The 27,843-nt window shown below is 35.8% G+C and overlaps 2 protein-coding genes across 3 annotated transcripts in view; one reads left to right on the forward strand and one right to left on the reverse strand.

Moving 5' to 3' along the window:
• The window catches only part of LOC129789572 (uncharacterized), a 656,748-nt gene that overhangs the window by 453,409 nt on the left and 175,496 nt on the right, over positions 1 to 27,843 (reverse strand). The gene's annotated exons all lie outside the window — the stretch shown is intronic.
• Positions 1,996 to 13,641, forward strand: LOC129789602 (probable ATP-dependent RNA helicase CG8611). Its single transcript, XM_055826534.1, has 6 exons — positions 1,996 to 2,122; positions 2,200 to 3,885; positions 4,885 to 5,075; positions 5,493 to 5,644; positions 12,963 to 13,155; positions 13,239 to 13,641. Exons 1-6 carry the CDS (start codon positions 2,066 to 2,068, stop codon positions 13,372 to 13,374), a joined length of 2,415 nt encoding a protein of 804 aa, XP_055682509.1. The 5' UTR covers positions 1,996 to 2,065; the 3' UTR covers positions 13,375 to 13,641.

Here is a 27,843-nt window from a genome sequence, read left to right on the forward strand (position 1 = left end):
TTTTTTCAGAGTTTTAGATTTGTTTTTTTTTTATTAAATTATTTTTTAACGTTTCAGTTCTTACTACATTATTGTATGAGATATACGCTTAAAACCCTTAAAATGAGCTCTAACAGGATAATAAGATGACTTTTAACATATAGTTAGAGATAAAAAAAAAAAATAAAGAAAAAAAGCTCTGAATTTCAAATTTTAAATGTTTTACTTATTATGAATTCTTTAAAAATCATATTTTTGTATTTCTTTCATCTTATCATACCTTTAAAATCCTTATCAATGCCAAAAAAGTCTTTTATAAATTTTACTTTAGATTTCTTAAACGTGACTTTCTTCCTTATAGAGATTTCGGACTCATTTTTGTCCTTTTTAAGCAATTTTAAGCAATAAAATTGAATTTATTTTTAAATATAATTTTAATTATTTCAAATACCAAAAAGTCTTTTAGGGTCTTCTCCTTTTACAAAGATTTAGGAAGTAAAGAAAAATCGAAAAATATAAGTTTTTACCCACGATGACCAGAGGGTTTGGCACAGCATCCCTAGAGGAATTATTTATAAATTGTCCTTCCAAAATCACCCATCAGTGCATTGGTCCCTTAAGCAATTCATCGAGCAATACCCATGCGAAATCCTTGCAAATTAGTCACACTTACTTATTTATTATTGTGGTTTTTGTTGTCGCTAAAAGACTCTCTTAGCAATTCTCTGTCCATTGAGGGTGACGCACAATTGTGCGGGGGTGGCGTAAGTAAATTTCACTTTACTCGCATTTAATGCTGTGTGGCATGTATAACTTTTTCGGTTGTGGCAGGATTAACTTTCAGGCGCGCGTGGGCTGGGATATCGGGGTCTCTGAGTTAACAAAAGGCAAAGATTGATGATCCTATGCGTGGCACAATGGAGTTGCCTTATGCGGTGAGTGGGTGGGTTGTACCACGAACGACAATTCCGGAAGAGATGCAAAAACGCGTCCACATGGAATTTCCAGGAGAAATCCATGGCTTTTCCCTTTTTGTGCTGGGTGGTTGGTGGTACAACAAGGTGCTCTGTTAAGAGGGCAAAAAGTTTAAGTGAAATTGCTCCCCATGACTCGGAAGAAGTTTCAATGATGGAATTATCTCTATCTTCTCTTCAAAGGGCTCACAGAGGGGGTGGTTTTGTATTATATTTTACTGTGTACAGCTCACCCACTCACTTTGTGGCATGCAGAAGAGGATTGATGGGAGGCAAGTGGCTGCGAATTACCCTCAATTTGTGGCTTTATGCCACAATAATGCGGAAGATTTACAATTTAGCATCCACTCTCTATGTGCCATCCGAAGTATTTTCACAGCATCACATAACACAGAGAGAGCAATTTCACTATATACATGGGGGTGGGTCCCTTTGCTATATACACAGCATATTTTCCACCCACTTGGACGATCACAGTTCTATGCCCAAATCCATCCCCAGGGGTGGAATGAGGGTGTGCTTTATTTTCGCCAAAAGGGCACAACAATAAAGATTATTTTTCGGGTAAAATGATCAACAATAAAATGCAGGAAAGCTCTTTCCTTTTACATAAAAATCATGTTTGGATAAGGCTTTTATCGCTTTCATACTCTCGGCTTTACATCACAATAGGGCTGGCTCGGATATTTATTGCCCTCATCTCTCTATTGCATTGCAACTTTTATTATATTGTCTGAAGATTGGGGTGGATTATTTTACTCCTCTCTATTAAATTTTTCCTATATAATAAGAAGAATATCCTGTTGTATTATCCCTAAATAATTTTATTATCAATCACTGGAGACACTTTAAGGGTTTTAGTATCACATTTGTTAGCTCTTTTCACATTTTCTCTTCTTTTCTCTCAATATATTCTTTGGAAAAATAATTTTAAGGAATTTTGAGAATTTTGATCATAAAAAAGTTCGTTATTCTTATGATTTTTTTCAAATATCTATCTCTTTGGGACATTTTGACATTGGACCACGTGAAATTTGACATTTCCCATAGAATGTAAACATTGCACGTGTTTTTATTTACGTAGTGAAATAAGTGGAATAAATCGAAGAAAAATGGATATTGCCCTAAATATAACGCAGAATACAAGCCCTAGAAAGGTTCCCAATAAGGTAAATTATTAAATTTCCTTCAAACAGTCCTCCAATTTCAAGTAAATTCATTTTTTGTAAAATTTCTTCTTGAAAAGGAACAAAATTCAACACCGAAGGGACAAAAGCAAAAGGATTCTTCTGGGTTTTCCTTTAAATTCACAAAGGCTGCACAGGTGAAAGCTGTTGTAGCTCGCCGGAGGATTCCAAAGAAAATTCCTGCACCGCCTCCTCCCAAAATCAGAAAAAATTACGTGAGATTGCGAGATAGTTCACCGGAAAGTGATTCCTCGGAGGAAAACGACCAAAATGTTCAACAAAGTGCCCCAGAAATTAATATTGCTCCTCCAGAGGATACCGCCAAGGATGTAGAAGATAGTGGCATAACTATTGGGATTTACAATTCACCCCCAAAAGAGAATAAGCAAAAGAGCAAAGAGAGAAAAATCACTGAGAAGAAAATTGAAAAGAAAATTCCTGTCCGGGAGATTGATCACCGGATAGAAGTTTATCAACCTTCCTCATCAAATGTGGTGAAAAGAACATTTCAGGAAGATGAACAATTTCAGGAGCCACAGCAGAGGAGGAAGAAAAAGAAACTTTCAGAAATGTCGGCAGAATTGCCGAAAGTTGAGCGAAAGGAAGTTAATCCTTTGAAAGAGAGTCTCTTTAGTGGACAACCAATGTCCGCCCTTGGACTCCATGCTCATTTAGTGAAGAATTTAGATGATCAATTGCAGATTAAGGAACTCACATCTATTCAACAACGGGCAATCCCATCAATTCTCGAACAGAAGGATGTTCTCATTCGTTCTCAGACGGGTTCCGGGAAGACTCTCGCCTATGCATTGCCCGTTGTGCAAATCCTTCAGAACATTCGCCCAAAATTGACACGAGATTGTGGAATTCAGGCTCTTGTTGTTGCTCCCACGAGGGAGCTGGTTATCCAGACGTATGAGCTATTTGTGAAGCTCCTAAAGCCATTTACGTGGATCATTCCTGGGTATCTGTGTGGTGGAGAGAAGAGAAAATCCGAAAAGGCACGTCTTCGAAAGGGCATCAACATAATGATTGGTACCCCAGGGAGGCTGTGCGATCATCTCAATCACACACAATCCTTCCAATTGGATTCGGTAAAGTGGTTAATCTTGGACGAGGCAGATCGTCTCCTGGAGTTGGGCTATGAGAAAGATGTCAGGAGAATTGTGGATTGTCTCAATGAGAGAGAATGCGAGGGAGAAAGTAAATCCCGCCAAACACTCCTTCTCTCTGCAACACTAACTCCAGCTGTTGAAAAGCTGGCTGGTTTAGCTCTCAATGATCCTCTCTTCGTCGATAACACCGAATCAGCAAGATCAGAGTTTAAGGAGGATTTTTCAAAGGTGGTTCAGGAAGCAATTTCCGGTGAGAAGTTAGTTGTTCCGGACACAATGAAACAGATTTTTGTTGTTCTTCCACCGAAGCTGCGTCTTGCAGCCCTTTCGGGGTTGATTGCATTTGAGCATCGTCGAAAGACTGATGCAAAGCTTCTGATTTTCCTGGCTACGCAGGATCTTGTGGATTTTCATCATGACATCATGGTAGAGGCTCTAACGAGGAAGGTTATTGAGGAGGAGGATGAGGACATTGAGGGTGAAAATGAATCAGGAGATGATGGAGAAGAGAAGGAGTGTTTGCTCAAGGGAGTTCGTTTCTTCAAACTCCATGGATCAATGACACAGACTGAGAGGAAGTCGGTGTTTAAGGAGTTCCGGAATTGCAAATCAGGCGTCCTTCTATCAACGGTGAGTTTAAAAATTAAAGAATTGAATTTTCTTTAGAAGGCAAAATTATTAGCAATGATTACCCCTTTCGAATTTCGTTTAATCTAAAAGAAAAGAATTGCCTGACTTTCGGCTAAAGCAAAGATCTTCTCATTTAAATCCTGATACGTTACGAAGAGGAACATTTTATCTTAACTCCTTTCCCTGGAAAAGAAGATGAATTTGTCGCGCAGCTAGTCCAATTAAATTCATCCGAATTATTTTCTCATATTATATCTCAATCCCACCCTAATTATGTCACGCAACGTGTGAGAGAGAGTGCGTCAATTGCCTGAGAAAGCCATACGCAAGGAGAAATTCTCAATCGACGATCTATAATGAAGTGATGATGAGTCGATCGAGCTTCTCAGCGTGATATTTTGCGCGCGTATTCCCGTCGAATGTGAGATCCGTGTGAATCTCACGGGCACCGCAATATGAAAGGTACGACGGAAAATCACTTAAGTATGACAATATAAATTTGTTTCTTCACCCATTATCCACCTCTTTGCGTCTCACAAGCAATAGAAGAAGAAATAGTGAAAAAAAAAGAGATTCTCTCGTACCTGTGGGGGCTAATTATCGCGTCTTATTTACACCTCATTTGTGTGTGTTTAGATGAGAATGATATTTTTTTCATTCAGCAGCCCCATCGATTTGATTTGCGCGCTGTGCTCTCTTGTAATTGAAACATCAAAATGTGGGAATTGGCGTTTTTTTCTCCAGCATCAGCACTGTGTGTCTCTCTCTCAAATATATTGTTTAATATTATTTATTATTTCCATTATTCAACTTTTTCAACAACACACGATGATTCTTCAGCATTCCATTCTTTTTTCTCGTCGATTCACTTAATTTCTTATACTGTCTATTTTCCGGTTTCCCTCGAAAGTTTTACAGTCTTGCGTGGATCTCCGGTCGATGTATGAAAAACTTCCCAAAATGCCGGAATTTTTTTTCTAAAGGAATTTTATCTTTAAGGATGTGGCTGCACGAGGTTTGGACGTTCCGGAAGTTGATTGTGTCGTTCAATTTACACCACCGCAAAAGTTGTCCGACTACGTTCATCGCATTGGTCGGACAGCAAGGGCCGGAAGGAGTGGAAGGGCAGTGATTTTCCTCAATCCGTCGGAAACTAAATTCGTTCATCTTCTCAATGAAAAAGGACTCATGTAAGTTTTTTTTTACATTCTTAAGAGCTTCAATAAGTATTTCGAGACAGATTTAAATATTCTCCAATTAATAGGTCATTTGTTAGAGCATTTATCTAATCTATCATTTCAAACGCCTTGGGATCGAATCGCGAAAGAAAATCTTTTTTTATATGATTTTTGCTTTCTTTTCATACACAAAATATTTGTTTTCAATCCATTTTGTAAATTCTCGAAATAAAATTGAAAACAACTTTGCAATATTTATAAAGAAGCTTTTCTTCCAGAGATTTCCTATCAAAAGTTTTAAAAGGTTTTAAACGATTTTATCTCTCTATTGAAAAAAGCCATAAAATGCATTTCAAAGTAAAAGATAAAAAGATAATATAATTGAAATGCAATCTCAATGTATTCTTCTGTTATTTTCTCTTTTAAAAGATTGTTGCAAGATGAGTTCCAGAAGTATCTGAAGCCACTCGTAATGAAGAAGAATAAACCCAATGCCGCCAATGAGGCCGTTTCTGATTTGCAACATAAATATGAGGAGTTGATTGCTGAAGATCAGCAAATGAAGGAAATGGCCAGCAAAGGTATGTACTTTTACATGTAAAAGTTAATTCTATATTGATTCTAATGCCGCATTCTCTTGTGTGATGATCTGAAGAAGAAAAAAAAATCTATTACATAATTTGTGATGAACGGAAGAAAAAAGAAGTTCCAACAACTCTATTATGAATGAGAAAAGTGAAATAGGCGTGCACCACGATGGTATATATATGAAGAAGTTATGTTATTAATTCTCTCATGAGTTAATTCAATTTGATGGGGATTTTATTGATAAAAATGAATGAATTCTCATATGGGAAGTCAGTGAAACGATAATAACTGAAAATTATTACTCGCCTCAATAGTTAAATACAAATCAAAAGTGGATTGGACGGTATATGGGAGGTGGAATAAATCCACCCCGAATGACGATGGAATGGCCGTAGGCGAAAGAATTTCAGTGATTGCCCTCAATAAGATTGATTCTGGGTGAGTGCTCACACACCCAACACGAAAAGGCCAGATGCAGTGTGAAAGTTCTCGTGAAAGGTGCCACAGGAGAGGACCATCATGCGTTATGTGATTTAAAGCAAAAATTCCCTCCCGGCAGTCCAGCTAATATTTTTGTCCTTTGTTGCAAATTAGTCCGAATAAATTGGCTTTTAATGTATGTTTTCTTGCCAAAGAGGGTTAGTTTTGTCACCCCTAAATACTCTATACAATGCCAATTCCCTGCTGGAAGTCTTCACCCTGTGCTAAAATCCCCATTGAGTTTTGTGGAGAGTAAAATTAAATTAATTCAGCGCGTATAGAGATACAAGGAGATTTATCTTATCGCTCATTTGTCCTCACAACCCCAACTGCGCGTATTTTAACGAAAGAATTCAACGCATGTTTCCATATGTCGCACTTTTCTACATCGCATTATCATTCGTGGAAATTGAGGACTAATTGTGGGCAATTTTCCTTGAGTGGGGAAAGCCAAACCACACAATAATGGATAATTAAGGATGAAGTGAGTGCGAAAGGGGATCAATTTCACAAAAGAAGCACCATCTCATGCCTTCCAAGTAATCTCCTTGATCGGTAATCATGGAAACAGATGCATTTATCATCCAAGTTTGGGTAGATAATGAATTGAATTAGGCTCAACCATGTAATTGCTTTAGGATATGTACTCCTCCTGTGTGGAGGAAAGATGTTGTGTGTATATTGAATTCTTCGAAAGATCCATATACCGTTGCCTATGTACAATAGACAAACTTCCAGCAAGAATATGTTAACCCAAATTATGCGACATGCTAGCTTTCTCTTACGGATGCTACACCCACACATTTGTCTCATTCCACATACGAAGATTTCACGTCCTTGTATGCGCATCAATTTGCGGCTTGGATTGAGAATGACTTCCCTCCGGGATATGGGGACAGGGTGGTGATATAGAATAAATTTTAACTAAATTCGTTTTCGAAATTTAGGAAATGAATAACCAAAGACTCGACCTCTTTGTTTCATTAAAAAAAAATTAAGTCGGTTTTTGTTTTTAAGTTTCGTTTTTTTTCGTGAAATTATTTAGCATAAGGGAGCGGCTTGAGTTTTTTAAGCCAGGCTTAAGTTTACTTACACCAGGCTTCAGTTTTAATCTAAAGTTTTGTTTTAACGAGGTCATGCTGAGGTAGTGTTAAAATGCATTTGAGACCTAACCTAAAAGCTTTATCTTAAACAATTTAAGGTAAATTGTATAAGACCTCAAAAAATGCAAGTAAAAACTTAAGCCAGACTTGATAAACAAAGCTAAGCCGTTTACTAAGTCAGGCTTATTTTTCTTAAGTCAAACCTTTGTTCCTTGAAGTCAGACTTAAGATGCATTCAGACTCAATTCAGCCTGGTTATATCTATCCTTGAAACCTTAAAAGCATGACCTTAAAAAAACTTAATTCTAGTCTACAACAAATGTTTTGCTTAAAAATCTTAGGACTGACCTTAAAAACTTAAACATAGTTTGAAGAAAACTGTAGTCTAACCTAAAGAAGTTTATTTTGGTTTAGAAAAACTCAGATCTGACTTAGGACGATTTTCCTTTAGCTAAAAAAATCGAAACTTCCTAAATTATTGAGTCTATTTCAATTTCCGATTTTTTAGTTTTTTGATATGGCCGAAAATTAAAGCAAAAAAACAAATTAAAACCATCTGACCCGGAAAAATTCATCAAACCTGCAGCCCGGAGATAATACCCCGAAACCCAAAGTCTCTGGGTGAAACCCGTAGAGGTGGTAACCCTATTGTGAATAAATAAGAAAGAAGTTTGAGAATTAAATCTTTCTCAGGCTTTTAGGGTTTAAGAGCCTCAATTCATTCTTATTTAATCTTAAAAGCTTTAAAGCTTCACCTTAAAAACCTTGAGCCTACTCTTAGAAAGTCAGGCCTAATTTCAAAAACTTAAGGCCTGCTTTAAAAAACTTGGGACTGGCTAAAAAAGTTTAAGCCAATTTTATACCTGCTCTAAACAACTTTAGCCTGACTTGTAAAACTTAGCTGAATCGACTTGAATTTCCTTTTGAACAAAAACTGAAAAATTAATAATTTAAGAAGCTCTCAAATTGGTATCACCCTGTGCTTGAAGGAGTATAGTGAAATGGGTGTCAAATCAGCCTTTTGGTTGCGGGTGTATCATAGTTTTAGGATGTATCTGTGCGCCTTTGTGGTTCATCCTGTTTCATTTATGGTTTATTTAACTCCAACTCAATTTTCATTCCCCTTTTGAGGAAGAGCTCTCACTCTGTGTGTACCACGACTTTCTGCCTGCTACATACACCTCTATATGCAAATAATGGTGTTTTAGAAAATTTTACTCTTCACCATCGTCGTGGCTGTTTCCCTACATTTCCACACTCATTTAGACGGGTGTGCAGAAAAGTTATTGACGAAATCCAAAAGAGCATTCCACGAATCTCAAGTGCAGCGTATCGCAATATTTTTCAAATATTTAAATCAATTAGAAATGCATAAGGAGTCAGTTTGAATGGGAAAAGAGGGTGAGCATCGTATGTTAACTACGTGTAATGGTACTCATATCAAGGACCCCACACTCACCGATCGCTACGTATTTTCTCAATATAAATAATTAACTGTGAAAAATCTTTTATTCTTGTGAACAATTTTGTATGATTTATTCAATTACTATTCACTCAATCCCCATTCAATTTCAATGCGTCCCGTGAAATCGTAAAATGCGTGTTGGTTTTTCCATCACTTCCCGCCCCTTCGCTTTTTCTCTGAGTCTTTTTTTTTACCTCGTATTAGGGGGTGAATGAAGAAGAATGGAAAATGTAACTTCCATTTTAGGGTGGTGGAAAGTCACCAATTTTCGTCGCACCTTCACAGTTTCTCGGCTCATAGACAAATTATATCCCCATTTTGACGGGTTGGTATCCCGGAGGGGGGCAATTCATGTATTTATTAAGTGGATATTGACGACATTTGAGTGGCTCTTCGTGGCATTGAGGACACTTTAATGCCATAAATAAATTGAATTTACCCACGTCCAACCCCATTTCGATTCGTTAACAGTCGACAAACACAATCTCACTCCAAAACCAAATGGGGTGTTGATTGTACTTTATTGTCGTTGCGCGGAGTAACTTCACAATTTATATTGTAAAAATCTTTTATTGACTTGTATTTCCGGCATTACACGTTTATTTTATTGTTCATGTTATTTTTGCGGTGGAAAAATAATTTTTCTTTCTTCTGCAACTTGAGTTTGTTGCTTTTTTTTAAAGTGATTTTCATGTAGGGTGGTTTGCTTTCAACAAGAATCAAGGAGTATTATTCTTTTTGAGTTTTATGCTTGATATTTCTGTCTCAAGACCTGATGAAAGATATAATTTATTCACGAAATGTACGACTGTGCAGACAAAATGTTTCATTGAATTGAAACAAATTTGAATTTAAAATTTAAACTTAACAATGACTACTTAAAGCTACTCTAAAGCTCATAAAAAGTTCAACGAAAGCTCAAAAGAAAAGAATTGTTAAAATTATTTCTTCAAGAAAAAATCCACGCAGCGATAAATGAAAATTAAGCGCCAACAACCCCAATTTTAACGGCAATTTTCAGTAAAATACATGAGATGGGTGTAAGGCGACCCTAATTTGCCTTACATGTTGGAGCTTTTCGAAGTACACACATAGCACAATTCAACACAATCAATTATTCTGTGACTTTTCATCACTCGAAAAGTCGTTGGACGATGAAATAATGAATTTCAATTGTGAGTGTGGCAAAAGGCAACACTGTAAAAACCACGAAATGAACATTAACTGTTCGCCTTAACGACACTAAATGACTACCGAGGGGTGGCCACGACTGGAGGGATGATGTTTGAGATTTTTGGGGTGTGGATTTTTATTTGATGGATAAATCTGTATTTAATGGTTACACACTCACTATATGTATGCACATATAATTCTTGTGCTTCTATATGGAAAAGTCAAGTGGTCACGTGTTAGTGTAACAATTTTTTTCTGATTTGAAGGACTCTTATTAGTTTCTCTCTCACTCACTACCCCCACACGTCTGTGCCACCCCTTGTGTTCAATGGGTGGTCATGTGGGAAAGGAAAAAAAAAAGAATTAAATATGGGAATGTTAAATATAGAGCAAGAAGGAGAATATATAAATGTATATAGCATGAGAAAAGGAACAATTTGAAAATCATCAACTATGCATAAGTCAAAGTGAACAGTTGCCACGGGAAAATGAGGGTTGGCAAGTCATTAGGGGTTTTTCTACATTTTTATACTTTTTTTCTGTACCTTCTCTCAAATGCCCTGTAATTCCACGATTGAGGTACTTCTGGAACGAGAAAAGAAGACTTTATAGGGTAGAGAAATTAGAACCTCAAAATGTCACAATTAAAAGTCACTCAACGGTTTTTCTTCTCTATTTTTCCGGACACTATAAAGTCTGAACTATATAATTAAGGGAATTTAGGTTACAAATAGCGATAAATATTTTACAAATTTTACTCTGAACAATCTTTCTTCACAAGTTCACACACAAATCTCTTCTTTTCCATACAAGATTCTGCTGACCATTTCCCAGATGAGATCCTCATGATTTGCAAGCAATTTTTTGCAACACTCTCAGTGGTGGAAGATTGTCCTGGGGACCAGTTTGTGTAGTTGAGGGAATGCCCATTTTCAATCCACCTCCATTGACCATCCTCTTGATAATTGTAGCCACCAATCCACGCTAACGTAGCTCTAGGTCGTAGAAATTGCGTCAAAGCATTGTTCTCTTCTCTTGAATTCACAGAAGCAAGGACCATGCTTAGTCTCTCACACTCAGCCACAGCGGACATCCAATCGAGCTATTATACATTGAAAAAGAATATATTTTAAAATGCATCAATGAAAAAGCAAAACTGACACTGAATTTAAAGATTAACCATCACCCACTTGAGATCTTCCCATATAGAGAATTTTATCACCAACTCTATACAGAATTGTATCTATTCCACTACATTTTAGCGATAAAACACTTAAAATAATAAAGAAGGTCACAACTAATCGTTCCATTCCCCAAGATGGAGTGATAATTACTGAGCAGCTTTATTGAGATTTCGTCTTGAAGAAATTTTCTGATCATCTTCAGACAATATGCGAATGAATGAATTGATTTAGGGTAAAGTGGGGTAACTTTTTTAAGGTTTATTTAATGTTTCTTTTTTTGCAATGAAAATTTTTAAATAAAAAATATTTTACTCCTGTCTTTAAGATGCTGAATAAAAGATAAATTAATGAACTTATTCTTCAAAGCTTTCGACCCTTTCTACCCCTTAGCGGATTTTCATCAAAGGAACAAGATGAATGATTCTTAATCAATGAAAGAAAATTTAATTTTTAAATTTCAAATCATTTTTTTATTGCTGAAAAATTAGTAATTTTCGCAAAGTATCATTGAATGAAACAAATTACAGGTTCTTTTTATTTAAACATTCCAACCATAGAAAGAGAGAAAAAAAGAGAAAAGTTCCCCATATTTTACTCTATCCGTCGTGATTAATTGAAAGTTCACCGAGGTTATCAATGTTTTTATTACTTCGACCATTGCTTGTTGTTTGTATTATTCATTTGAGTGTTAGGCATATCATTTTGCCTAATTCGACGCGTTTTGTATGATCTCATCATTTGGGGTTTATTGTTAAATCTCTCGTTGATGTAATTGCAATTAAAAATCACTCAATGCGATTGTATGAGAAGGTATTTTTTTCTCTGCAAATGAGAACCCAAAAAAAGTTGTGTTTGAATAAATTGCTTATTACTGGGAATGGAATGGCTTTAGCCGATGGAAAAATTGTCGCTGTGTATTTACAAATTGGAGATGATGATGATGAGATTGCTGTGGATGGTGAGGATGGATATTTTGTGTTGTAGATGAGAAAAATGGTTATATATGGGCGAGTATCAAACAAAGTATTAACAATAATTGATATATAAAAATTTAAAATGAGAATGTCTGCACAGCACACGTAATATGATAATTTTTATTTGGACACACTAATGTGTGTGGCGAAGAAAAAGCTCTAATGATATAAATTAGAGGGTCAGATAGATTTAGCGGATGTTCCTATGTTGTGTTTTTTATATGCTATATACCTACATTTTGTTACTCTTCTATATAATAATTTTCGTGTGAGACAGAGGCACAATGTTTTTGTTACATTTTAATGGATTTCAAAAAAAAAGTTTGTTAATACCATAGATAAAAGCAATTTACAATGCAACGATGCGACTGATTAATAGTTTTTCTCAATGGGTGATTTTTAGTGAGTGAAAATTTACAATTAAGGGACCCTATTTTTTGGCAGAAAAATCGTGTGTGTGTGTCTCCCTTCTGTCTTCGGACCATTAGCAGTGGTCATCATGTTGCGCGAGTTCTTCTCTCCTATCATAAACATAAAGCCACAGAGTCCATGTAGATAGAGGAGGGAGTGGTGCACGGAGAGATAATTCGGGTGGTAAAAATGTGTATAATTTGAGCAATTAAATGACGATTTCGGAACTTGAATCGATTTTTTTCCACTATATAATTCCACTTAAGTGACCGTTTGTCATTTGCTTTCCACAAACTCTCTATATAACGTCGAAAGAGTGACACCATAATTACTGCGTGAACCCACAAAAGGATCTTCAGCAGATCTCCCCAAGAAAACGACCCAGCTCCATATTATATATATTTTTTACAGCCACTACTGTAAATGTTTCAAAATTGTTGCCTCATTAATCTTGTGACTTCTCTATCTTTTATAATTTTTTTCCTTTCAATGAAATTTAAAAGATTTCTGCTAAATTTCAGCTTTTGTATCGTGGATTCGCTTCTATGCGGCCTTCCCGAAGGAATTGCGACACATTTTCAACCGTCGAGACATCCACATGGGACACTTTGCCAAAAGCCTGGCCCTCAGGGAGCCCCCGTCGAAATTTGCAAGGAACTTTAGTGGACCGAAAGCACAAAAACCCTCAAATCGACTTACTTTTGGGCATGGAGAGTAAGTTTTCGCCACCTCCTCATGCATTTTCATGGAGGTGCAATTTGAAAATGTTGGTGATTTTCTTTCATTTGCAAATATAGGGATGCTGCAGAGGATGACGCAGAGCAGCAACCAAGGGGCACGAGTTTAGCAAAATTTGCCACACGATCAAGAAGTTTGACGACGTCAGAATTCGATAGTGGGATGGTGCCGAAGAAGAAGAGGAGGAAAGCATAGTGCGGAGAGGATGACAAATGCGGCATTTAATGTGTTTTTCAACCACAAATTACACTTTGGGTTTTTAAATCTCTCAAAAGAAACACCCCCAGAGAGAGATCTCAAGCACGCTGGTTCATCAGGATGAAGCATATTGAAGGTAAGTATGATTTTCTTTTAGCCGGATTATTATTCAAAATAAATTTCTTTTATTAAATTGTAAATGAAATGAAAAGAAAAGTGTGTTAAAATGAAGATTTCATTTAAATTAATTCTTTTATTTGAATAGTTGAATTGTTAAGTCAATGTAAACCCATTTTCTGGTTCTTAACTTGAATCTCCTTTCAATATGGCTTTGCCTTAATCTTGTAGCTGTTCCCGCTAAAATCGGAAGATTAGTCGTGCACGTGCCAATTGATTGTCGTTGATACATTTGCTTCTGGATTAGGTTGTGTGCACAATATAGAGTCCATTTAAGAGGGGTGGGTCGATGGGGTTGACGACAGTGTGTCATATGTCCGCTGTCATATGAGGTTTGATTTATTACATCACACACAGGAACTTACAACGGAAAGGATGAGAGAAAATGCGTATAGATCTATTTGCCGTTGTGATTATCCTATAAATTGGAAATTAAATTGTTAATGTGGTCAATTTTGGGATGTTCTTTTGCCCTAATGAACATCTTACGCTCTACTTCATTCTCTATTACGGATTTTTTTCCTTTTATAAGGGGCGACGCAAGACTTCCATCATTTATTATCCTATATACGGGAAAATTGAGTAATTTTTCTGCTTTTTTGCTTCCATACCTTCCATATCTTTGGTGCGATGAGAAGCTGAGGAAGAAGAGGCATATACCCAGAAAAAACTCTGAAAGTTGATGGGGATATTTTCATACAAATTTCCTTCTGGGAAAAGTATGATGCAGAAGGTGGGGGTGGGAGGGATGATAAATAAGCGGATATACTGTCGTGAATGATCAAAAGTGAGCATTTTTGTGGGCAATTTTCTGACACGTGAAAATGTCATTTCCAATTTTGTCGCTTCAATTAATTTGAATTGCACTCCTTCCACGGCACTCAACGGCACAAAAAAAGGAGATGAAAAAAGGCAAAATATACATATAAAATGTATCTCAGCAATTTGTTGAGGAGAAAAAAAGTTTGAAATGATGATTTTTTTGCTTTTATGAGAGGGAAAAAAGTTAAAGGGAAAAGGATTATGCGAAGGGTTCCACAACCAATGGCGCCAAAATGCGTTTACAGAAGCATAATTTCAACATTATGTTCAGCTTCATTTCTAAGCAATCTGCAGTGCATTGTGGTGGTTTTGTGTGATGATTGTGTCCGCGCAATGGAAGATTAAAGCAAATATTTTGCATCAATTTGCATCCAATAAGCAATTGAGGTTTTTACAGCGGAATTTTATTATTCGAAGATGGAATTGCCACTGATCTCACTGATGCGCAAGAGGATGTAATTTATGCGGAGATTACAGTCTTTTATGCTTTCTGGATGGCTCTAAATTAGTGTCTCATTTATGGTATTAAAAATATCAAATAAAAGAAGCTTTAAAGCTAAAATAATAATTCAAATTTATTATTTTAAAGAAATTTTGTTTATTTTGCAATAAATTCATTCAAACTATTTTCTCAATAAAAAAATAATGAGTAAAGAATCTTCCAACCCTGCACCAAATCGAACATATTGTTCAATTTAGCTGCTATGGAAAAATAAATGGAGTTTGTGATGGAATGAGGAGGTTATAAAGATTGATAATGGAAAAATTCCTACTAATTCAACCGCAAATCGATTCGGCCTCTCGTTGCACTCTTGCAGAGGCTAAAGCAAGAGAGTTTACCACCGTCATCCGTGGCGGAGGATGATGTGATTTTAATTTTGGTGGGTAAATTGCAATACAAAATGCAAATTATTTGCCTGTTGCATTCGCGCTACCGGTATTTTGCAATTTTTCTTATGTGTGCCCTGCGCACATTTTTGCATTACAATCCAAATTGTTGAATTGCGGTTTGTGATGGATGCAGATCAAATGATTTGATCTCCGCGGCCGCTGTCGTGAGAGCCAAACACTGTGAGGGAAGTTTTATCTTCCTCATGTTGTTTATAACAAAAAGCAATTTTCTTTGCGGCTCGATGGTAATACAAAGTGATGGAGTACTGTGAAAAATGCACCGTGCCAGTGAATTGCCCAATTCACTCACAGATTGAAGTTCATTTTGCAAATTGGATCTCATTGTAATTAAATCAATTAGCATCAGAGACATGATAACCTAAATGTAGCTCAAGCAAGTAACAGTGAGAGAGTGAATACCCAACATAGGTTTGTTGTAGAAGTAATTTTAATTATTTAATTAGTCAATTCTCCCATCAATGTGTCTTAATTGTGTAATAATTGGTTTGTGTGGTGCAGTTTTCTTTTAAACCAACATACAAAAATATTACGCCAGTGGATTTTTTTCACTCCTACATTATTTTCGCGCCAGAAAACTCAAAGATGTGGTGTTTGTACAAAAGAGAAAAGCTAAGATTCCGCTATCATAAAGAGCGACGCTGAGAGTAGCATCTCGTTCATAGCATCCAACTTGTACTATCGCGCCCAAACAATGAAGCTCCACCACAACATAATTGTTTTAAAACTGAAAACAATTAATAATAAACATATTTTCACACATTATGGTTTCGTGTTTGGCGCGAGAGCAAACTTATAAAGTGTTTGTGTTATAAAATAAAAAGGGGATTAAATAATATTTTTTTAGTAGTGAAGAGAGATGATGATGATGAACAAGAAGTGCAACGAGGAAGTATATGGATCGTCTCGTTTGCTGTTGAGAAAAAAATTGCCTTTCTTATGCTAAATTATGCTTTATGTCTTGATTTCTTCACATAATACCAAGATTAGGTGCATTTGTGGATTTTTACTTAAGAAATTAGTCATGTTTCATTAGTTAATTTTCCTCGCCAGAAATGATTTTGGATTTTCTCAAGAGCTTTTATTCATTCTTAAGGATATTATAAAACGAGGTAAATTGTCGCTTCGCTCCAATTTTCCTCGCCCCGCTTCGCGGGGGGTTTTGCGCTTCGCGCAAATTTTAGAGAGAAAAAATTGTGATGATTTATAAGTATGATTGGGCACACCTATCAATCCCAAAGAAAAATTTGCAAAGAGAAGAAATCATTTTCATACAACATTTCCGGCGCCAAATTCAAAAATTCGCAAAAACTGCATGAGAGTTATATGGAGGCTACCTGAAGGGGGGCTTCGGGGGGAAAATGGATACGGCCACTCGAAACCGCCTGATATAAGGAGCCTCTGTGCCAAATTTCATCGCGATCGGTCAAACGGTGTAGATTTGTATAGCCGAACACGACGGAAGATTACCAACAAACAGACCTTTCTTTATTATATAGATATTATAAAATATTTTTCCTAAATAATTTCCTTAAATTCTAAACTATTTCTTCCTTAAATTTTACACATAATTTTCGATTAAAAAGAGTTTTTTTTTGCATTCTCTGGCTCTCCTGTTGGTCTTAGAGCGAATTTGAATACATTAATGAGCCCTATCGATATATTATATAATATCAAGGAGAAATTTCAAATATGAAAAATAAGAATCATCGATTTCCTTCTTAATCATCTTTTCAGTTTGAAAGCATAATTTCAAATAAATCGTTTTTGATGATCTTCACTTCTTGAAGATGATACAAACGGTCGTTTATTCGCCCTTATATCGTGATGAAAGTTCAAGCATTCAGCATAGCTTTAGGTCACAAAGCAAAGGGGAGGCAGACGGGGTATTGGTGCAAAATCAGAATTTAACCCAAAATGAGCAAAGGGTGTACTTATAATGTCTTAGCACCCTGAAGCAAAAAAGTGCACCACCTATAAAAATATTATTCAATTGCATGGTGTGCAATTAAGTGAAATGCATCAATTTTCCATTTTTAAACTTGTTTGCGGAAACCACAATCCCCGGCAATGACAACGAAAGCCCACTGGGGATTTTCTTTATGATGATGGCTCTCGTTCGACGATCACGATGCAAGCTCACCGTGCAAATCAACATTAAACTTGAATTTAGCATAAGTGTCAATTAGGCAGAAAAAGTGGTGATTGGGGGGGGGGGGTGGTTGCGAATTTCCAATGCGGGAAAGCCCCAGGGTGTGTGGATACATGGCCACGCATACAATCTGCCATTTTCTTTCGTACCAAAGCTCTTCTTGAGTGCAAAATCATTTTTTTTCTATACTTTTTTTGCGTATCCCTCGAAGCTAAAGCATTTTTCGCACTCGAACACATTTTACACTAGTTGGGAAATTTTTAAGGACAGGAAAAACTTTTAGTTTGTGCGACAAAACCTTAATTATAAACATTTCATAAAAAATTATTTTTATCAAGGCAAAATCAGCATTTTATGGCAGGAAAGTAAAGAATTTTCTTAATAGGTTATAAAAAAAATAATTATATTTATTTTAATATTTCTTTGGTAGAAATGTGAAAGATATTTAAATTTAAATTACAAAGAATTAAGCAGTTAATTAAACCACTAAAAGTTTGTCATTCTTCTGTGAATTCTCAGCCTTTTCTAAGTTATTCTTGATTATCGAAAAATAAAGATTTTTTTCAAAAATTCTTTACCTCGAATTTTCAGATCATTTCTTCTATACCAATTTGTCCTCAGTCTTCCTTAACCTACTGTCTTTCACAAAAAATGATCTTCCTCACCTCACTTTGATATACATCTGCCCATATCACTTGAGTGCCTCACACTATTCCACTCACCTACAATTGAATGAAAATGGGCACTAAATGGGTTTATGTACGCGCAAAATTCACATTTCTGTGTCATTCCACAATATGGAAGCAAAATTGCATAAATTCACTGCACTGTTTTTTCCTCTATTCTTCGCACTCCTTCCAACCGAGTAAATGAAATTTTGCTTCAAAATGAACTAATTAACTCGCATTAAGTGAATTCTCTGTGTGTGAAGTGCACACCGAAAAAAAAAAGTTGGTTGCAGTGAAAGAAGAAAATATAGGTAGAAAATGCGATGAGCACACTTCCTTGTGTACATTTTCACTTTATTATCAAAGACTCGCTATTATGTACAATTTATAGATGGGTTTTGGAGGGAGAAAAGTAGAGCAGGAAGTGTTGAGGGAAGAAAATCAAAAGAAGAAAAGTATAACACAAAATTAATTTATTGTTTTACTGTGTGCAACTTTGCACTTTTCTCCAGCGCAGTGAAATGCTATACAATTTTATCCGTTAAAGAAAATAAAAATAAAGGAAAAGATTTCCTATCTAATTACAAAATTACGACATAGACTAATTAATCATGTAATAGTTGAGAGAGAAAGAGAAGAAAAATGGGATGCAGCTTTATATTAAATCTAATTAATTGCATTGTTTAGGCGAGAAATTAATTTCTTACCTGCACGATTGATTTTTTTTATATCAACACAGTAGATGTTCAAATCTTTTCTCCTGTGGGAATCTTGGGTGGTCCATGAGAGCAAAATGTGATCGTGTGTCATCATCGGGGAGTATCACACGTTCCTCTTACATGATTAAATTTGATATCACTTTCCAATATACAATCCCTCTCAAAAATTGGGTGATCATCTCTTTTTGATCTCATCCATCCGAAAAAAAAATGTGTGCGGTTTACAATGTTTCAAGAAGAAAGAAAAAAGTGAAGGAAAGATCCTCAATGGGTGTCGTCGCGCATATTGTTCTGAAAAGAAACTGATCGCAAAAAGGGGGGTAGCAAAAGGTGTGCAAGAAAAGTGATGCTGCGGCATTCCAAATGAAATGCGATCGCTGTTATTTTGCTCTCAAAAGAAGATGCCAAAGAGGGAAATACAAATTACCGAAGAAGAGAAATTCCACCTTTCGCACATTTGTGTATGGGGCGATCGCATTATAAATTTTGATCCAATCAATCGCTTATAAATCATAATATTAACTGATCAGTTTGAAATCCGCGTGATAAATGGGATAAATGAAATGAATGTGAAAGGATTGTTGAATGTGCAATTTTAGGGGGAGTTTTGAATCAATTTAAAATGTAATTTTTTTGTTTATTTTTCTTTCTGCGATATGTGGTTTAGATTGCAAAGAAATGTAATTTTAAGAGGTCTTTATTTTGAAGAATTTAAATGTTTTTTTTTTTGGACAGAAATTTATTTTATTTAACACTTGGAGGATCGAGGTTTCTAACCTTAAAAGTTTGACCTTCATTTTCTCTTAAAAGAAAATATTTTTCCAAGACTTCTTTGAAACATATTGCAGTAATGGAACTTCCCTACACACAGATGTAGAAATTATCACGATATTTTTAAGAGATTTTATTCTGTGATGATTTAAAAAATGTCGAATTAGCCACGGTGGCCAGCAAAATCCTCCAAGGGAAAAAAAACCTTTCTTCTTCAACATTAACAGCAATTTAAACAATCTTCTCAATTCAAATTCTAACCGAAGATTGTTGGTATTTTATTTTATTGCAACTTAATAAAATAAGAACGCGAAATAAATATTTTATAAAAGCATTAATATACAAATCTTACCAACCTGTTAAATGAATTTATATTTAGAATAATATATTGATATGCAGAGTAATCTTGTTGCTCACTGAAATGCCATTTTAAAGCCATATGGCTTCTATATTGATGCCTTTTCTCACTAATCGCACGGTTGACTTGTTGATATTAAATAGGATCAGTGTGTTATTAAGAAACACGTTCGCAAGCCAGCAGAGGAATGTCTTTTCCATCGCATTGAAAAGAGTGGTGTTGAAGGAGGAAAAACTACCGAGTATGTGGATTAGAGGAGAGTTTTTGGATTTCTAAATGATTATAGATTTAATGTCACAGTTAGTGAGTACGAGGAATGACCGTAGGTTGGGTTACACTATCCGTGTGATTGCAAGAAATTATATTGATGGAAGCCATTTTACTTCCCGTTCATTTCAATCACAAATTATTTTATGTTACAAACCAAAGTTGTTTATCTCACCGGTGCTCTCCCTTCACAACTCTCTTGTGGCATTTTAAAATCCACAAAACCACTCATCATTAAATGGCGCACATAAAATGCCATCAGGCTAATTGGTGCGATTATATCACTATGCGAGTGTTTGTTCAAGTATCCCGCGGTTTTGCATTCTGTGCACCCCCTTTTTCTGCGCGCTCGCGCAACTCCACATCATTCTTGTGTCTTTTAGATGGCAATTTTGTATGACATGACAGGCCCACCAAGGTGGATGGTGTTACTGAAAAAGTAATACAATATGCCCATAGAGTCTCTCACGCGGTGCACTGCGAGATCACTTGACGATCGAAACGATCTCAAACCATGATCGCACTCTACTGGTTACGGGATCAATGGCAGAGAAAATGCTAAATTGCCCTCAATGCAAAAAAGCTCCGCAATATTCAGAGGAGTTGTAACTTTCAGGCCGACACTTGGTGTTTGATCTTTCTGCTTTTTTGATCGATTTGTTTCACAATTAATTCAAACGATCGACCCCAGCTGCAATGCACCTACTTTTGCAGTAATAATTAATTTATATGCATTGTAGACGATTATTGTTGAAATTTAATATTACTTATATACCTACTTTTTTTCCCTTCATTCGCTATAAACAATTTGTGCTGCACAACGGTGTGTGGAAAATTCACACACGAAAAAAAAAATGAGATCTCATGTTATTTTCATAGTCATTATCGATCATTCTGTCAATTTAATAAATAATGATCGGTGTCGATCGTAATATTAACGTGAATATTTTTTTTCATAAATATATCTCCACAGCATCTCCGTGCATTCTCAAATGAAATGATCTTATGCGATCGTATCGTGCATAATTGTGATCGCACTCAATGGCCAATGATTGGTGCATGCGAATGGTGCGGCGGATGCTGCACACAACCCAAAGTGATGATTAGAAAAGATCAAGAAGTAGAATGTTTTCTGTTTAAATTCTCATTCACGAGATCCATAGGCTTTTGCCTATTCACGAAAATTACAATGTGGGCAAAATGTGCGATCCGCGAGATGTGCGCGCACACCTACCCTCCCCCTCTGGTCCACCCATATAATCATTTGATCGCGAAGCCATTTTGCCATCCGTCTGTATTTCTCCAAAGATGGTGGAAAATTGCAATATAATCAAATGAATTATATTTACTTTATACGTGATTTTCGATAAATCGCCTCAAATTATATGGTGATCGCTCGATAAAAGCACAATACCACCACGGCATGGCCACAAAATTGATTGAAGGTGCATTCCGCAAACCATTCATTTAATTTTCTGTCCAGCGCGAGAGAGTGCGGGGTGGTACACAAAACTGCACACATGCCGTTGTCATCGGTGTCGCGTCTTCTGGTGGGTACACTGGGGTAGAAGAAAGAAGAGACGTTTATGCGGCAATGCAATCGACCATCACGATTGGAATTGATGTTAAAGTAATTGCTGGTTGCATTCCTTCTCCCATTGGGCCCCGCGTGATCCTCTTGGCGAATTGAGTGAACGCACAGGGGGCGTCTTTTCTGCTGCCCCAACACAATTCCACCTGTGGTCATCTTCCCCGCAGATACCACAAATTACCGACCAATTCCCACCAGCTATATACGCAATCTCCCCGCGAGTCTCAGACTTACAATAATATCGCGACCTCCCTTTTACAGTGTAGTCACATAGTAAAGCCTTTAGCAATTTAAAAGTTTTATTGTAAAAGTATTGAAGGAAAATCTTAATTTTTCTCTGCACATTGAAGGAGTCGGAAAATCTTTTTTCTACTGATCAGCGTTGGAAAATTTGATCTCAGCTTAGAATTAAAGAAATAGTTCTCCGGCGTTCCGACGCTGATCGATGGAAAATTTTATTATTTTATTGAGTTGATGCCCAAAAACATGATAAACTTTGGAGGGCTATACAAAATGATTTTCATACTCCGACAAATTTTCTATTTTTGTTTACAAAACAATTTTTTATCAACTTTTCGATTTTGTATTGAATTATTTGATTAATTTTCAAAGATTATTTACAGCTAAGAGGTAGTACGAATCCCCACTGTATAAATACTTTTTTCATGAATCTCAATGACGATTTCTTTCCATCTTATAATTGAAATTTTATATGTTAAGGAATTCTTCTCCCGTTGAATTCCTCTCTCACGATCCCTCCGTGGAATCTATTAAGAGGGAAAAAGATGATTTTGTCTACAAGTAAATTGTGCTTTTTCCGCATGATAATTCCCGTAAAAGCTTCTCAACACACTTTTCGGGATGATTTATCTTTTGAAAGAATTTACGCGGGTAATTCGGCTCTTTTGGTCTCTTAAACACACATTTCCGCTAATTTCTACCACAATTATTGTTTATTGATTCTCACCAAGTATTTCTTGTTCTTATGCCGAAAAACATTTCAAGGGAAATTATCTGTGAAAATGGCCCGACAATGGGTTACACAGCAAACCTATTGGAATGCGCTCTTTAAGCATCCACCAATCGATGATCCTTCCGTTATGTCTTTGGGAATTTTATGTTTTGTTTTTATTCAATATTTTTTTAGGATTCGTTAAAAGACATTCTTTAGACAAAATGATGAAAAAATTTCAAAATGATTAAAAGAAAATTATACACTAATTTTATGGAGTTAGAGCAATAAAGGAAAAATTATTATGCAAGTCACGTTCTTGCTGCAAGTTTCAATGGAAATTGCCGATAAAACTTAAATGCAAGATAACCCATATTTCAAAATGAATTTCTCTTAAATTCTTATCATTTTGGGGAGATCTTTCGGCGCATTTCTCTCAACTCCACACGGCTATATTCGGGGCTTTTCAGTGGAAAGGTGTGCCAATTTTGTGAGGGATCAGTGGGGAGGAATGAGTGTAATTTATAGCATTTTAGATGCATTTTCAGTGTGCAATTGACAATAAAAGTATTATTCACTTTTTGAGGTAGAAATTGCGCAAAAATTTCCGATTGCAATTATGAGATATCAATTGATGGTAGGGCATAACGTGCAATTTTGTGGAATACTACTTCACTTGAACACATTGGAAAAGTTCAATTATATTCCAACGGCATGTGGAGTGTGTGAGCTCCTTTTTGGTCATCCTCCCTCTTCTGCATGTACGAAATGTGTGGGAAAAACAGGAAGTTCAACCGCAGAAATGGGGGAGAGTGAAATGGAAAAACGACGGGCTTCATCGTTCGATCAAATTACACCACTAGTGGCGTGTAAAATATTTATTTGATAGGTTTCCCATTACGTCTTTTTCTTCATGCCACAGCCCTCCCAAAAAAAATGGAACGCTCTTGAAGGATTAAAGGGCAGTTTCTTCCCACATTTCACAGCAAAATGCTTCATTTTTTCCCCTCTTCCTGGCATGTTAATGATTCAAAAAAATATCATATTTGTCAGGTGAATGAATTTTGTGAATATAATCTCGTTAATGTTGTGATTTTGTGATCAAAATTACAATAAACTTGTAAGGTTGCACACAGGTTGTCTGAATTGGAGATAGGAAGAAATTTTTCAAATTGCCTTCCACTTGATTGAGTACTGAGAGAAGAATTCTATTTTATGGTGCACCCAAAAAAAGTAAACCATTTGAAATTGAATATGAATAATTGAACGTGAAATTGTAATGCGTGAGAGAAAATGTGTGAAAAGAAGTCTTCAATAATTATCAAATTATCATTATCGCAAGCCCAAATCGGGGGGTATATTAGTTGAATTTGACGTGTGATCGTCAATCAAGCGTCTTCAGTAGATCCTACATCCATTTCTTGGACAATAGCTTATTCTCAGATTGCGATGAGTATACATCTATTGGATTTATATTAAAGAATAAAGTTCAGGGGGTTTGTAATTTAGTTTAGAAATGATCATTAGGAGTAGGGGGCCTAAACTGGACCAACTAGACACTTTGAGAATCTTTTAAAAGGCTAATGAATTCAATTATCTTGTATAGAAAAATACATCTTTCTGGAAAATCCTTAAGTCGAAATTTATTCGTCAAACGTCCCTGATGAAGAGTTGTTTGGAATCGAAATGTCAGCAGAGACACCTGATTTTTGAATCAATTTTATCTAAAGAAAGTAACCAGATGGAGACACCTGGTAATTGCCTAATTCCCAAAAGGAAAGCTCTGCAATAAAGCTTTCAAATTCCACATAGTTTATTATGTTTTATATTTCCTCTAAACTTCCACAATGGATACATCAAACTAAATCATTGAAAAATTTTATCCAGAGCATCTGTTGAGGATGTTGTTTTTTTTTCTTACCTGCCCAAAAGGTGTTGATTTGTGAAGATCACAAAATCATCGATGGATTCAAAAGACTTTTTCTTTCCACTCCTCTTGTGTTTTTTTATTGCTCACCCAAACCACTGCGCACCCGCTGTAAAATAATATTTAAGAGATCAATCTTTGGCTCAATAAAACCGATGATAGAAGTGCTGCTGATGATGTTCAATTGAATAAAAATTCCGATCACATAAAATGGGGGCCCTCCTATAGTGTTAATGATTCTCTTCATCATCGCACGGGGAAGAAAAAGCACTTTTTTCGAGCAAAACATGCTTCACAAGGAGTCCCATGGGCCCCCATTGAGAGAGGCGCGCGTTTTGTATTCAAAAACCTCCGAGAGATTTTAAATGATCTCCTAGCACAATCGGAAAAATACTGTGGAAATGATTGGTCGGATCAGGGAATTATTGTTGCCAAGATGGGGGCATACATCACAGATACAAAAAAAAACAAGCAGCTTCGGGTGAAACGTTTCATCAAGAGTTGATGTCTTCGCGCGAGGAGATAAATGGTGCCCTTTGCGATTGAGTAGCTACTTCATTTAACATTTTGTGAAGAGAAATAAATTTAATTCTTTGCCTTTTCAAAAGGCCACTCAAAAGATCTCAAACCGACAGAAGGACATTACTTCAAGGAGTTTTGAGATGTGTGCCACTTAATGTTTTTCAGGCGGCTTCTTTCAATAGTTTTTTTCTTTGCAATCTCGCCCCTTTTTTGATTATCCATCGACGTTTTGATTTTAGTTACTCTTTCGTTTTTTTATAAATAATTTTTTAAAAAGAATTTTACTACAAAATACAAAAAGAAATTAACAAAACAGAGTCAAAAGGAGCACAAAGCAGATCAAGAAATTTAAAAAGTAGGACTCCGTACACAGTGAAATAGACATAAGTATTATGAAAGTTTTGTAATTCAAGACAGTATCTTAACCGTCTTTGAATATTAATATGTTTTATTTATTTTAGGGTCACAAAAAATTGTCGATTTGAGGCTCCATATTTTTGTGACATGTATATCAGATAACGTGCGACGACAGCCACTTTTCGGCGCGTCGGCCCACGCCTCAGAGCTCTCCGAAGGTGTTCCATCCCGCGTCTTTCTTCCCATCAGGTCCGCAGACAGAACGAAGCCACAAGAAGGGTAGCTAAACAATTTCAGCGTTAATTGATGTCGTGATCTAATGATGTTTTTTCCTTCCAAGTCACTGCATGATTAATGATTAAAATTGATCATTCGATTGAAGTGGGAATTTTTATCTTTTCTCTGTGTTTTTTTTTTCTTTCCACCACTTAAATGGATTTATTAAATAACTTAAATAGCAAAATGAAGAAAAAAAGAAAGAAACAGTGTTCTCTCAATCTCATGGAGTTTTGTGTTGCTGTTAGATACGTTGATGTGCGGTGCTTTTTGCATGGGAGCCACTACGGCTGATCGGGACAATGTTATGTTAGTTATGGGATACGGAATTATCATATTGCCCCATCTCAGGCATCATTGCATGATACAACTTTATAATTTCTCAAACTAATTTCCGTCTTAATTTATTTTGTTGCAAAGAGATGGAAGGGAAAAAACGCAATTAACACAATTTGAGATATATTTAAATACATTAATTGGTACACTGCTAAAACCATGAGATAATACACTGATGTATACATCAGCTTATTCATTGCAGCATTTTACATTTATAAGTCTCTCTCTTACCTCTTGAGCTTCTCTTGAATGATAGATTTCGCTACAATTACCACGAGGGGATTGAATTGCATTGAGAGTCATTTTGCTCTGTCTCTAAATAAGACTCCGCCTTGAAGAACAATCGCACAACTAACTACCTGTATGTATGCTACTCAATGTTGGGCTCTGTACCGCACATCTCAATTCACATGACGACAGATAGAGCTCATCACCTCTGGCATCGTGATAATCGTGAAAACAATTACAAGGAGACACAGTTAAAATCCCACAAAGTCTTATGAATAAATTTCTCTTGCCAACCATCTCAATTTTACCTCCTGATGTTACTCTTAAATCAATTCGATATGCAATTGCATACATACAACGTTTTTTTTTTTCATTGAAAATCCCGCGAGCGATAAATGGAAATTTTCATTAAAGAGTTATTTTCCTTATCTTTTGTGTTTAGAACGAACAAATTGATTTAGGAATAAACTTGCATACAATAGCTACTAAAAATCCATCAGACTTTTATCAATGAATTTTCCCGCGCGAAAAGTTTTAGATTCACCACGATAAGATGAATTATAATTTCTCCTTTAAACACATTAAATGGGAAGCTAAAAGCGTAAATTTTTATAGGGAAATTATCTGTTATTTAAATGAGGTGTGCGCACATAAAAACTTCAATGAATTGTGCAACTGAAACCTCTTTTAATGCCATTAAAAAAACTCTTTGCAACAATCATCGATTAAAGCAGAGTTCTGAGAAATTTTATATTCACAAAATTGTACACTTTTAAACATATCTCTACTTATAATTTACAACTTCAGGGACTTGTACTAATTAGCTTAATCATTCTGTTAGTTTATATGTGTAGACAATGTAATTTAATGGGTTTTTTTTTGCACAATTTCATCAAACATTCAATTTATTATGTGAGAATGGATTAGGTCAAAACAATTTTCTCTATAATTGCTCAAATTAAGGCTGCGACAAAGGTTTAATTGAATGGTATTCATTCTATATTTTCTTGAAAGAACATTGAAACTGCTTAGAGGACATTTTATTTATTAAATTCTTTTTGAAAACAATTATTTATTATTTGGAGTAAATATTCTAAAGGAGTTTACCCGTTTTACAAAAGAAACTTATAATTTATGGAAATACTTAAGATTCTTGTAACATCGCAGAGAAAATGCATAGATATATACATATAAAAATGCAAAGATAAATATATACTAGGTGGCGCATAAGTTAATGTATGATTTTGCATGTAAAGCAGCCCTAAATCATGCATTAACTTATGCGCCACTCTATATAAACTGCAAAGATAAAAATTAAATATAGCATGGATGGAACAGTATAAAGCGAAAGAACGGTAAGTAAAACTTACGGGCTGTGATTCTTTCTTTATCAGTGAAATGTGAAGATGGCTGAAAATTGAGGATGGGCAAATT

This window comes from Lutzomyia longipalpis, chromosome 2 (genome assembly GCF_024334085.1).
Source record: "Lutzomyia longipalpis isolate SR_M1_2022 chromosome 2, ASM2433408v1".
Classification (NCBI taxonomy): Eukaryota; Metazoa; Arthropoda; class Insecta; order Diptera; family Psychodidae; genus Lutzomyia; species Lutzomyia longipalpis.

Excerpts from the sequence above, each read along its gene's own strand:
- LOC129789602 (XM_055826534.1), top strand. The coding sequence starts at position 2,066 with ATGGATATTGCCCTAAATATAACGCAGAATACAAGCCCTAGAAAGGTT. Across the intron at positions 3,886-4,884 it reads CAGGCGTCCTTCTATCAACG|GATGTGGCTGCACGAGGTTT; the intron begins GTGAGTTTAAAA and ends TTTATCTTTAAG. Across the intron at positions 5,076-5,492 it reads CTCAATGAAAAAGGACTCAT|ATTGTTGCAAGATGAGTTCC; the intron begins GTAAGTTTTTTT and ends CTCTTTTAAAAG.